The following is a 13636-nucleotide window of genomic DNA, read 5'->3' as shown; positions in this document are numbered from 1 at the left end:
ATCAAGGAAGTAATAACAGTAATAACAAATGATGACGTTTTGAAGACATGGAGCCAGGTTGGAGGCGCTCCCATGGGCCAAATCTGCTACCACATGAGCATCAAAGCAAGTAAGGAAAGTAATGGATTGTAACCTGCAGAGTAAAACCAGACTCCATGCAGCCATACTGCTCATGAATGAGTGAGAAGGGAATGAATAAGAGGGGATGGCTGCCTCACAGTACAAAGGCAAATCATAAATGGAGGAGGACTAATGGAAATAGAAAAGCAGCAAGTATGGTAATAATTATTTCAGGCAAGAAGTAGTCATGAATGCTAAAACTAGTGGGTCAAGGTTTGAGGAGTCATGGGCTATTTCTATGGTTGCAAAGTCTTCACTCATGACACTAATTACAAAAGAAAAACCCGGCATCGACCAGCCTGACCAACATGGAGAAACCTACTCTCTACTTAAAAAAAAAAAAAAAAAAAAAAAAGGCTGGGCGTGGTGGCACATGCCTGTAATTCTAGCTACTCGGGAGGCTGAGGCAGGAGAATCGCTTGAACCTGGTAGGTGGAGGTTGCAGTGAGCTGACGTCACGCCACTGCACTCCAGCCTGGGCAACAAGAGCGAAACTCCATCTCAAAACAAACAAACAAACAAACAAAAAAAAGAGAGAGAGAGGAGAGAAAAACCCAGCATCGATCAGAGAGGTGTGAATCAACATCATGTGCTTCAGCTGGTGCTCAGAAAACTCAGCAACATCTCAGTGACAGTCCTGCCAGAAACACATAACCGCATCTCCCCATGAGCGTGTGCACTGCACTTACCAGAAAGGTCAGATCAAAGGAGACTTAGGAAACCTGATGACTGAATGCACCTGGATCCTGGACCAGAAAAATACTGAAGCTCTCCAGTATGGTGTCCAGCCCTGGTGCAACTGGAGTGTGGACTGTGCATTAGACAGTGTCCGTACCCTGTGCGCTCTCATTACTGCTGTGATAGCTTCTTCCATAATTTGGTCTTGAGGAAGAGTGACCATAAGCCAAGATAGCCACTCTCTAGAACTGACTGGGTGTGGGGGTCAGGTGGAATACAATGAGAAAGTAAAATTAAAAGATGTAAAACAGAAGAAATTTCTTATTCATAGGTCCCGGCGAAGTTAGGGGTACCTATGGGAGGTTACAGGCAGGAGGGGAGGGGCAACGAGAGAACGTGGGAAGGAAGGGACTAAGTCCGTGTTAGGGTCCGAGGGGCTCATCCTTTAGGATTTCCCCTGGGGACTGTGGCCTGGCCAAAGAAAACACGAGGGAAGGATGAACTCATTTGCAGCACGCCGATACTGGCCATCAGGTGCTATGGCGCTAGACAGCTATGGGGTGTGCTGGGCTTTAGATCAATGAGATAAGGAATAAACGGGCTACCTTACACACCACCACACATGGAGAAGTGTTACCCAGGCCAAGGCGAGGGGTACGACTGGCTTTCAAACAGCTTAAGACAGGCCTAAAAATAGATTCGGAGACAACAATTACATTTACCACGTTGAAGACCCTATATTCACGGAAACGTCTTTATTCCCAAGAAACAGAGCTTGAAGGACTGAGGGGCGGCGCTGAGGCTCCTGCCGGCCCCTGGGCGCCCCCTGCTGGCCAGTCCTCCTCCCGCCCCACAACGCCCGCAGAGAGCATGCGTCACAGTCCCCGGGTTTCCAGCAGCAGCCGTTCACCCGCGCGCTCGGATGCGCTTCTCGCTCGCGGTCTCCAGGGCTCTGTACGCGTAGTGCGTCCCACTGTCGGGAACTCAGTCCTGCCGCCCGCACCCGCCTCCGCCTGGGGGGCCTCCCGACAGCCGCCTTGCCATCCGCGTGGCCGCCGGCTGCAGGAGACACAAGGGGGGGCGGCGAGGAGCGGCGGGGGAGCTGTACCCCCGGCTCCGAGTGCGGGGAAGCCTGCGGGGCCGCGCCCACTTGGCTGCAGTCCAGTGCACTGCAAGGCGCCGGTGCATCCGGCTCTGACGCTAGCGACGCGGGCCAATCACGGCCGGCGATGGGTGGGCGCGGGGCTGGACGGGCCTTGTAGTCGGTGCGCGAGCGGGACTACTGTCCCCACAGTTCCCTGGGCGGCGGCGGCGTCAGTGGTGGCGCCCGAGGGCCCGCCCCTCACAGGGCGCGGACCACTCATAGCCGGGGGCCGGGCGGGCGCCGGGCACGATGGATCTCGTAGTCCGATCGCGGGCTGGACTCCATCCCCCAGCGGGCCCCGCGCTCCGGAGAGGAGGAGCCGTGCGGCGGCGCGGGCGGGTGGCCGTCGGGGCAGGGCGGCGGCGGCGGCAGCGGCGGCGGCGGCGGCGGCTGAGGAGGGCCCGGCCTGCGAGAGCCTCGGTGGGAGCCGGCTCGGCCCTCGGCCACCATGTCGGCGCCGTCGGAGGAAGAGGAGTACGCGCGGCTGGTGATGGAGGCGCAGCCGGAGTGGCTGCGCGCCGAGGTGAAGCGGCTATCCCACGAGCTGGCAGAGACCACGCGTGAGAAGATCCAGGCGGCCGAGTACGGGCTGGCGGTGCTCGAGGAGAAGCACCAGCTCAAGCTGCAGTTCGAGGAGCTGGAGGTGGACTATGAGGCTATCCGCAGCGAGATGGAGCAGCTCAAGGAGGTGAGCCGAGCCGCCCTGTGGGCGTCGGGGCCTGTGGGCGTCGTCCCTGGCACGGGGGCGGCCAAGGTCAGCTTGCCAAGCCGAGCCGGCAGGGGTGGGCGGCGGGGGCGCGGGCCCAGAGCGGGGGACCCCGGCAGCATGTGGGAGGGGGCCCAGGCTTGGCTAGCAGGCCGGTGCCCTGGCCGTTGCCGACGCCGCTGCTGCAAGGGTCCGGGCGCCGTGCCGCCTTCTGCGGCTGCCCGCCTGCTTCTGTGCGGACCTAGGCGGCCCGGGCGGGGCGGGGCTTCGCAAGGACTGATGCTCCGCGGTGGTCGCTGTTCGGGGTATGTCTGAGTGTCGGGTGAGTTTGGAAGGGCAGTGGCTGGCCCGAGAGCTGAGGCTGCGGATGCTGGCGACCCTCTGGGAGAGACCGAGGATGGGCCTGGGCCTGGGTCTGGGTGGCTGCGGCTCTGTCACCTTCAGGCAAATCACTTCCCCTCTCTGGGCACAGCTACTTTCGGAGCGTTTCTGCTTTTTTCATGAGTGCCTCCAAGGTGGGGAGATGTGGACAGCGGCCTGAGTGGGGGGTCGGGGTTGCATATGGCGGCTGCCCCTGGCATGGGTCCCCCAGTACCCCGGTTTCAGGCCCAGTGCTCTGTCCTCATTGCCGGAATTGTACTCCCACCAGCTAGCGTGACCTCCCTGGCCCACTTCCTGTCCAGCCCCCGCCCCCCCCCCATCTCGGGTCCTTCCCCTCGCTGTGGCTGTGTTCCCCTTGGACGGAGACCTCAGTGGTCTGTGTCATTCCCACTGTGGGGAGAGGAGGTTAGACCGCCAGTCTAGACAGTCTTTCCCCAGCTTCTCTTCTCTCCTTCCCTGATTCCACAGTGCTGTTTGCAGGAGTTGCTTTCTGGGAGGATACCCCACGGTTTGGATCCAGGTTCTGCCCCTTGCAAGTCATGTGGCTTTGGGTAGAGGCCCTCCCTGAGCCTTAGCTTCCCCATCTGCAAAATGGGAGTGCAGTACTGCCTGCCCAGAAAGGATTGTTATGGGGGTCATGTATTTGGAAAGGACTGGTGTGGGGTCAGGAGTGTAGCCTGACAGTGTGCCCCTGCCCCACTTGACTGTGTCCTGGTGAGCCCTTGGCTCTTGGTCTCCAGGCTTATCACCTGGCAGCTCTGCTCTGAGTCAGCCCAGATAGATGCCTAAACCATTTGCAACCTTCCTTGCCTCTCCCTTCTCTGGGGAGACCAGTACAACCCCCATCTGTGGGGAGGAGAGAATGAGTCCAAGCAGGTGCTTAAGTCAATGTCTGGGCAGAGCAGGTGCTCAGCCAGTACCAGTTTGAGCCTGGGCAAGCGGGAGTGGGGTCCTCCGTCACCCTCAGGACTCGAGTCTGTTGTCTGTCAACAGGTACTGATGCCTTCTGCAATCCAGGCGTCAGTGGCTCTGGAGCTACAAGAGGGGTGAAATGCAGCCCCTCCTGCAAGAGTCCCTATCTTAGGGTGGGTCATGTGACCAGGAGGCGGGGGACTGTGAGAATATGGAGTGGGAGCAGTCTCCTGTAGTGGGGCTCACCCTCTCCAGCAGGCAGCACTATCTGTTAGAGCACATTTCCCTCTGCATACAGAGAAGCAGCCCTCATCCTCCTAACGAGTGCATTATGAGCCACTCCTGGGCAGCCTCTAAAGTCCCTATCTCTGTTCACAGCTTGGGTTTGGCAGCGATCTCTGTGAGAAGGGTTTGTTGCTGACCTAACTTGTCCCCACTTGTGTGCCCTTCATTTGTCAGCTCTTTGCAATTCTGACACAAACGTTTTGGCACAGTGAAGAATCTTGGCGTTTTTGTGTCACGTAACTGGAGGGCGAGTCCCTAGCAGAATCGGGAAGAGGGTGTATCTGTTTCTGTGGGTGATCTTTAGGCCTGCTTGTTTTTGTCACCACCTGGCTTCCCCATGTACTGGCCACATGGCCTTGGATACATTATTGCTCTGTTCAGAACCTAGTTTCCCTTTGTAAAGTGGGGTAGGAATGTTGCTGCTCAGAGTCCCTAGCAGGGTCTAGAGGAATGTGCATCAGCGTTTCAGTTTCAGTAGATGTTGCCAAAAAGTTTGTACTACCAGTTCAGCCCCCATCAACAGCATGCCTGTTCTTCACACCCATGCCAACACAGGGTCTTGCTAATCTATTTAATTATGGCCAGTATTATAGTTAAACATATTAACCGTTTTTTTTTTGGTTTGTTTTTGTTTGTTTGTTTGTTTGTTTGTTTTTAAAGACGGGGTTTCACCGTGTTGGTCAGGCTGGTCTTGAACTCCCGACCTCAGGTGATCCGCCCGCCTTGGCCTCCAAAGTGCTTGGATTACAGGCGTGAGCCACCACGCACGGCCGAAAATATTAACTCTCTATTTTTTAAAAAAACCCACAAGATTTAAGGAGACAATAATTGTAGGGTTTTTTCTTTCTCCTACAGAGAGGTGTACCACCTTAATTCTTTAAAAAACTTCATTTCTTGAGCGAAAGTGCATTTAGTTACTAACAAATTGTGCTGCAAATGGAATTGCTTGGATTCCTGCCCCGCCTTTGTAGATTATAGGATTGTTGAGGGAAGGAAACTAGCCTGCTGGTCCCAGTGTGTGGGTTTATGAACAGAGCTGAGGAGGGTCCTGTGGTGGGGAGTGGGAGACAGTGCCAGTCCTGCTGACACGGCACAGTGCTGGCTGAGGCCACGAGTGAGGAGAGTGCCCCCTGGTTGATTTTTGCCTATTCATGATTTCTTGAACCTGACTCAGTAAGGGCCATGCGTACCCAGTTCCCGCTGTGCCCTTTCCCTTCCTCTCCCTGGAATGGTGGGGAAAAGAATTAGATGGGCTTTGGTCAGTGACCTGGTGTTCCTTAGTCCTCCATGGCCCTGGGACACATCTCTCTCTGTTCTCAGCTGCAGCTTTAAGGAGACAGGTGTGCTGGGGTGGCAGCTTCTGCCTCCAGGGCACAGGCAGGGACTGTAGGTAGATGGGATGAGGCTAGGTGCCCATGTGGTCCTCATGGTCAGGGGACGGTGATGGGGGAGGTCTGGGAACAATCTTGACTCCACCTGAGCTCAGGCTCAGAAAGCAGATCTGGACACCCTCACTGCCTTGGTGTGCCACCTTGATGCCATAGTGCCAAGCTTTGGAGCATCATTGTCCTTGTCTGAGAGGTGCATGTGGGTGGAATTGGGTGTTGGAATGGGTACAGGACCCAACATGCAGTAAGTGCTTCCTAGGTCTTCTGTGGTCTAAGTCTCATGACTCACTCAGGTCTCTATCTCCTTGCTGCTGCACCTGCAGCCTCTCCCCATTCTCTGCTCGGTCTCAAGCGGCTTCCATTACCACCTCCCAAGGGCTGCCCTGAGCATTGTCTCAGGCCCCTGCAGCCTGGTTTGAGACTGCCCTGCCTCTCCTGTGCTCACATTCGCCCTTCGTCTTAGAAGTCCCACCTGCCCTTCAAGCTTGGATGCCTCTACCTGGGAAGTTCCCCTGCCTGCTGCTTTCTCACTTGCCTGAGCCTCTGTTCCCAGCACCTGGGCAGCTGCAGGAAGTGGGCAACAGGGGGATTGGTAGAGGACCCTCCAGGAGGTTCCTCTGCAGAGTTACCAGGGGGCACGCTGAGGCCCAGCCTCCTTGATTGCTTCCAGAGCAGGAAAAGTCCTGGTCTTGGTTAAAACAAGTGCGGGATTCTCCTCCTCTGATAACCCCTGAGAACATCCTTGAGTCCATTTCTGAACAGAAGGCTGTTGGGAGCAGGGAGGCTCTGGGAGACCCAAGGGCCTTTCAGGAGGCTGAGTGGTGGTAGTGGTCTGCTGTTGGTATGAAGAAGCCTGGCTTGGGGTGGGAGCTGGGGCTCTGTGAGTCCTTGAAGCATGGATGGGTCTGACAGTTGGGGAGAGGCAGCTATAGGCATCCAAAGATGTTGACCATGCGGCCCCACTGTGTCACTAATTGTTGGGCAACTCTCTCCCCTCGTGGGCCTCTCTTTCCCACTTTTAGAATATGGGGCAGAGGGTCTTGAAGGAATCTTTGGGGACTTTCACACTTTTAAAAATGTCTGAAACTCCCACATCAAGCCCTGGTGCTATTTCCTCCTGCAGGGCCTGGAGACTGGGCACTTGTATGTCTCAATCATCCTAGGACCTGGCCAGGGAATCTACCCAACCCCAGGCATGTGGATGGTGTGCTTCAGGCCAGCCCTGCCAGCATGTGGAGGCGTGGACCTGGCCACCCTCCAAAGGATTCAAGGCAGGCACAGCTGTGATGAAGCAGCTCTTCTTTGGGGATGCCAAGCAAGCATGCTTTGAGGCTTAGCAGGTGGGTCGGAGGGAGGTGAGGCCCAGTACTGGGAGCCTCTGGGCCCCCAGGGATGCCTGGCACCGCCTGAGTAGGACCAACTGTATATGATGTCTGGCCCTGTGGGCTCCATACTGACTCCACAGGGGGAGTCTGGGTCCTGCCTGGTCTCCCAGGAGCTTGTGGCCCTGGATGAGCCACTTCCTGTTTGGGCCATAACAGATTAATCATGATGTCTGTTACCTTGGCCCAGTGCTTCATGAGCCCTCAAGGTTGGGGAGGGGTGTCCCTGTGCCCTTGGGTCTGAGCATCTGGCCCAGGTCCATATAGGATTTCTGCTAGGTCTCCCCTGTCACTTAGGGACAACAGTCCCTTTCCTTGAGGAAGATTAGTTTCTTTGTCAGTTTTGGGCATCCCTCAGTCAGCCAGATCTGCTTTTCCACATTTGTGGATCAGGTGAAACTGTTAAAACACATCGGGGGTAAGAAAGATTTGGTTTCTTCTTAGACAGTATACCAGCTGTTTGAGGTGGTGGTGGCTGGTGGTCAGGGCTGGCCAGGACTGTGCAGGCTTCGACAGGTAAATCATTGGCGCTAGACCCTGTGTTGTCCAGTGTTCAGAGTGCGGCCCCTCAAGCCAACCTCTGGAGCAGGAGAGGGCCCAGTGTGGCTGTCCCAAGCTGGGCTCTACTCTGCTGTGGGAGGTGGATGAAGAGATGGGGACTGAGCGGCAGGCAGGCACCCCTTGCCATCCTCAGAGCGGTGCAGGTCATCCTGGCTTAGGTGGATGGTGGCGTTGTTGAGGAGGCCACTGGGGGTCCAGCTTCTTTTTTAGAAGCTGCTGTATTTAAAAAAATCATACATTCACTTTAAGAACAGCGGAAAGTAGAGAGAACTGTGTCAATAGGACCTGTTTAGATGGCGCTAGACAAATGTGGGGAGCACTGGGTGTTTCTTCCTGCTAGCTCTTCTTCCCTTGTGAGTGTGCGATGTGTACAAGGCACCATGAAATGGGAAAGGCTTTGTGCATCTGTAATAGTTTTTTTTGTTTGTTTGTTTTTTAAATTAAAGATAGTTTGTTGTTACCCTGAGTTACAGAAACGCAGGTTTAATTAAAGTGGGTAAAGACAGGATGGTTTCTGTGGATCCAGAGGTTGTGTGGCACTTCTAACTCATACTGTTGTGTTATTATATGAAATAATTGTCATGGTTTGCTTTTTATAGTTGGCTTTTTAATTTATTATTATTATTCAGTAGAGACAAGGTCTCACTATGTTGCTCAGGATGGTCTTGAACTCCTGGGTGCGAGCAATCCTCCCGCCTTGGCCTCCCAAAGTGTTGGGATTACAGATGTGAGCCACCACACCTGGTCTATAGTTTGCTTTTTTTTTTTTTTTTTGAGACAGTCTCATTCTCTCACCCAGGCTGGAATATAGTAGCGCCATCTCAGCTCACTGTAACCTCTGCTTCCCAGGTTCAAGCAATTTTCCTGCCTCAGTCTCCTGAGTAGCTGGGATAACAGGTGCGCACCACCATGCCCAGCTAATTTTTTATTTTTTGAGTTGGAGTCTCGCTCTGTTGCCAGGCTGGAGTACAATGGCGCGATCCCAGCTCACTGCAACCTCTGCTTTCCGGGTTCAAGTGATTCTTCTGCCTCAGCTTCCTAAGAATCTGGGGCTACAGTTGTGCGCCACCATGCCTAGCTAATTTTTGTATTTTTAGTAGAGACAGGGTTTCACCATGTTGGCCATGATGGTCTCGATCTCTTGACCTCGTGATCTGCCCACCTCAGCATCCCAAAGTGCTGAGATTACAGGCATGAGCCACCATGCCCAGCTAAATTTTTGTATTTAGAGTTGGGGTTTCTCCATGTTGGCCAGGCTGGTCTCAAACTCCTGACCTCAGATGACCTGCCTGCCTCAACCTCCCAAAGTGCTGGGATTACAGGCACAAGCCACCGTGCCCAGCCACTTTACCCATTTTTTAAAACCACCTTCTTTTTTTTTTGAGATGGAGTTTCACTCTTGTTACCCAGGCTGGAGTGCAATGGCGCGATCTTGGCTCACCGCAACCTCCGCCTCCTGGGTTCAGGCAATTCTCCTGCCTCAGCCTCCTGAGTAGCTGGGATTACAGGCTAAAACCACCTTCTTTGTTGGTTTAGGCATAACCACAGGTGGAGAGAATAACAGGAGTGAGTCCACGTGTGCTCCTGCCCTGAACCTGCAGTTTTGCAGCTGTGGCCGGTCTTGTTTATTCACTGCAGTTCATCTTGTGAAGCTATTTCTGAAAGTATGTCAGTTGTTTTGCTAAGAAAATAGAATCTTTTCTTGTAGAACTTAACCATTGTTGAATTTTCATACCTGAGAAACTAACAAAAATTCTTCAGTGTCATCTATTGTCCAATCAGTGTTTGGATTTCCCTAATTTGGCTCATAAATTGCGTTTTGCTTTGTTTGCTTCAGGACCCAAGCAGGATCTGCAGGTTGCATTTGGTTGAAGGCCTTGTCATTTTAAAGGCAGCTCCACGTGTGACCTGTCCTGGCCCCTTTCACACTGCGCTGGCACTAGCCCTGGCTACTCTTATTTCCATGCTGTGGAGGGCACTGGGAGGCAGAGATTCCCACTTTATCTGCCCCTGCCAGACACCTTGCTCATGTCTTTCCTTCTCTTTTCCTGTTTGAAATATCAGCCAGGGCGCCTCCTTCAGTTGATGCATCGTGACTTGGCTCTTGCATTGCTGCATTGTCATCTCCTATTCTGCTTCATCTTTCGCCCCATCCTTTACCACGGAGCTCTGCCTACCTGAGGTGATGTTGTCATCTAGTGAGTGTAGATGCCAAGCGCTTCTAAACCAAACGGGAGGAACTAGTGTTACTTCTGTCCTACCATTGGGGGTGCTGTGGTCATAGTGAGGACCACTCATACTCTCACTAGCATGGCAGTGGACTCAGCCATTCTTGGCTTGACTTCTGTGACCTGAAGCCAGTCCCTCCCCTCTCTGGGCCTTGGTTTCTTTGTTTTAGGCCAGTGCATCCCTGACACCCTTGCAGGTGGACAATCTTCTCCCTCTAGTGACAGCATCGCTATGGGCCCGGGCCCAGGACGCAGCTGCTCTGCAGGCATGTGTTACCTGCTGCCTGGGCTCCCCAACCGCTTTGCTCTGCTCTTCCTCCTCACACCCATGTTCCCTCGGTACCACCCTCACACATGCAGGGGTGTAGGGCTGGTTGATGATAAGCATGTCCATGAACCCAGGGGATTCCTTGGGTGTCCTAAAATGTGACCTAAGATAATGGCATCTCATTGTGGTTTAAGTTGCACATCTTTATTCACTGATCGGATCAGGCCAATTTTATTTCTTCTGTGAAGCAGAGTTCTGCTATAACACATCTTTTAAAAATGTAAATTTGTTCCAGAGTGATTGATATATGAGGGAACAATTTGAGCACAATGAGAATTTTGTATTTGGCTATGTGTAGCTTCCTCCTCAAAAACACTAATGCCCACATAGCCCTGCACCTGGCCTACCTGAGCCATTTGAGGATACTTAGGATACGTGCATCCACAGGTTCCCATTCCATTTCAGAAAACCCACCTTCTACTGCCTCAAGTAACCCTTGAGCTGCCAGCTGTGACACCACACCCACTAGCAAACCTCAGGGCATCTTAAGATAAAGTGTCATGTGTATTATAGCTCTTATGTGTCTTTAACCTATTTAACACGTATAAAACTGTGCTGGCTTTTTATCATTAATTTTAAAAAATGAACTACTTTAGAAAATTTTTAGATTTATAGAAAAATTTCAAAAATACTATAGCATTCCTGTATACCCCACACCCAACTGCCTGATTATTATTATAACATTGTACATTATTGTGGTATATGTGTACGATGGATGAACCAATATCGAACATTATTATTAATACTTTTTTCAGATTTCCTTTGTTTTTACCTGATGTCCTTTTTCTGTCCCAAGTATTGTCTAGGATATCACATTACATTTAGTTGTCATCTCTCCTTAGGCTCCAGTTGGCTATAACAGTTTCTCAGACTTTCCTTGTTTTTGATGACCTTGACAGTTTTCAGGAAGATTGGTCAGGTGTTTAGTAGAATGTTCTTCAACTGGAATTTGTCTGATGTTTTTCTCATGGTTAGATTGGGAATATGGGTTTGGGGGAGTAAGATCACACGAGTAAATGCCCTTCTCATCACATGTCAAGAGTGCATATTGTCAACATGACCTATCACTGCTGCTGTTGACCTTGATCATCTGACTGCTACTCTAAAGTTATTCTTTCCCTTCCTGTCCATACTGTACTCTCAGGAAGGAAATTACTGTGCATAGCCCACACTTGAGTGGGGAGTTTGCTCTACCTCTTTGAGGGCAGAGTGGTATCTACATAAATTATTTGGAATTTTTCTGCATGGGAGACTTTTTCCTCCCTCTCACTCTTGTTTATTATATCAACATAGACTCATGAAAGTTTATTTTATTGTTTTTGAGACAGGGTCTTGCTCTGTCAGCCAGGCTGGAGTGCAGTGGTGTGATCGTGACTCACTGCAGCTTTGACCTCCTGGGCTCAAGTGATCTTTCTACCTCAGTCTCCCAAATAGCCAAGACTATCGGCATGTGCTACCACCCCCAGCTAATTTTTTGATTTTTTTTTTTTTTTTTAGTAGATAATGATCTCACTATGTTGCCCCGGCTCATCTTCAACTCCTGGGCTCATGTACCTCTCCTACCCTGACCACCTTCCAAACTGCTGGGATTCTCAGGCATGAGCCACTGTGCCCAGCCCATGAAAGTTAATTTATACTTTGGGTTATAATTCAACATTGCCTCATTTTGTTGTTCAAATTGTTCCAGCTTTGGCTCTTCAGAGCTCTTTCAAATGGTTCTTATTCCCCCATTAATATGCCACATCGTGGTGACTCTTTTTTTTTTTCTTAAAGTGCTTCCTTTCTGGCACTATAAGATGTTGCAGGATTATCTGTTTCCTGCCTCTGTTCTAGAATCTGCCATTTTCCCCAAGAAGCCCTGGTTTCTTTAGCTGAGAAAGATGTCAGAAACCAAGATCTGAGGCCGGGCGCAGTGGTTTAAGCCTGTAATCCCAGCACTTTGGGAGGCTGAGGCGGGTGGATCACGAGGTCAAGAGATCGAGACCATCCTGGTCAACATGGTGAAACCCCATCTCTACTAAAAATACAAAAAATTAGCTGGGCGTGGTGGTGTGTGCCTGTAATCCCAGCTACTCAGGAGGCTGAGGCAGGAGAATTGCCTGAATCCAGGAGGCGGAGGTTGCGGTGAGCCGAGATTGCGCTATTGCACTCCAGCCTGGGTAACAAAAGTGAAACTCCGTCTCAAAAAAAAAAAAAGAAACCAAGATCTGATTGCTAGGTGTGCCTTATTGCTATTAGGGTATCTTTGATTCAAGGCCTGTCAGTTACAGAACAAGATTGTTTTTGAAAATGCAGTTAGCACCAAGCACGGTGGCTCACGCCTATAATCCCAGCACTTTGGCAGGCTGAGGCGGGTGGATCACCTGAGATCAGGAGTTTGAGACCAGCCTGGCCAACAAAAATTAGCTAGGCGTGGTGACGGGCACCTGTAATCCCACTCGGGAGGCTGAGACAGGAGATTGCTTCAACCCAGGAGGCAGAGGTTGCAGTGAGCCAAGATTGCGTCATTGCACTCCAGCTTGGGGGACAGGAGCGAAATTCCATCTCAAAAAAAAAAAAATGCAGTTAGTGTATACTAACCCATGTATATACACATGTCAGTAAATATATGTGTCTGTAGCTAACCATGAGTTCATATGGATGTAATAAATTCTAATCCATTACTACATAGATTGTTCTTACCACTTTCCCTTGCTTGTCTGTAACCTCCTACTCCCATCAGTGAGGCACCTGGCTTCCACCATCCACCATACAGTAACTTAATTGTTTCATTTCTAGTTCACATGTACAGCAGTAACAGAATTGTTAACCTGGGTCTCCATGGGAAACAATTTATCAACCAGTATACAATGCTTTTGTGTAGTTCCTTTTGCCTTTAGTCTTATAGACTACTTATTTCCAAAGTTACTTAAAGTTAGGACTGGGCACCAGTGGCTTACACCTGTAATCCCAGCACTTTAGGAGGCTGAAGAGAACTGATTGCCTGAGGTCAGGAGTTTGAGACCAGCCTGGCCAACATGGCAAAAACCCGTCTCTACTAAAAATACAAAAATTAGCCGAGTGTGGTCCCGGGTGCCTGCAGTCTCTGCTACTTGGAAAGCTGAGGCATGAGAATCATTTAAACTCAGGAAGCGGAGGTTGCAGTGAATTGAGATCGCATCATGGCACTTCAGCCTGGGTGACAGAGTAAGACTCTGTCTCAAAAAAAAAAACAAGGTTACTTAAGTTAGTACCTCATTCCCCCATCCCCTTCAGTGAGGTTGTTTCATACATTTGTAATAGATTGTTTTGTGACATTCTACATTCCATCCTAGGATCCCTTTTTAAAAACAATTTCCATATTAATATTAAGGTTCACTTTTTGTTTTGTGAAGTTGTCTGGGTTTTTATAAATGCAGTGGCGTTTATCTACCGTTACAGGATCATAATAGCTTTATTGCCGGGGAAAAAAAAAAAAATCCCCTGTGCTTCAGCTATTCAAATCCCACCCCCCATCAACCTCTGGCAGCCACTGATCTTTTTA

At 51.1% G+C, this 13636-nt stretch overlaps 1 protein-coding gene across 2 annotated transcripts in view; it reads left to right on the top strand.

The window, feature by feature from the left end:
- The first annotated feature begins 2249 nt into the window (after window positions 1–2249).
- Window positions 2250–13636, top strand: part of BICD2 (BICD cargo adaptor 2) — a 55105-nt gene continuing 43718 nt past the window's right edge. The window contains exon 1 of one of the 2 annotated variants that reach the window (XM_039475075.2): window positions 2250–2630. In XM_039475075.2, the coding sequence (XP_039331009.1) occupies window positions 2391–2630 (240 nt within the window). In that variant the 5' untranslated portion in view covers window positions 2250–2390. The remainder of the gene's footprint in view (window positions 2631–13636) is intronic. The other variant, XM_010348826.3, reaches the window with a different exon arrangement.

The sequence above is a fragment of the Saimiri boliviensis genome, chromosome 2 (genome assembly GCF_048565385.1).
Source record: "Saimiri boliviensis isolate mSaiBol1 chromosome 2, mSaiBol1.pri, whole genome shotgun sequence".
Lineage (NCBI taxonomy): Eukaryota > Metazoa > Chordata > Mammalia > Primates > Cebidae > Saimiri > Saimiri boliviensis.
This window is presented reverse-complemented; position numbering and strand designations above follow the sequence as displayed.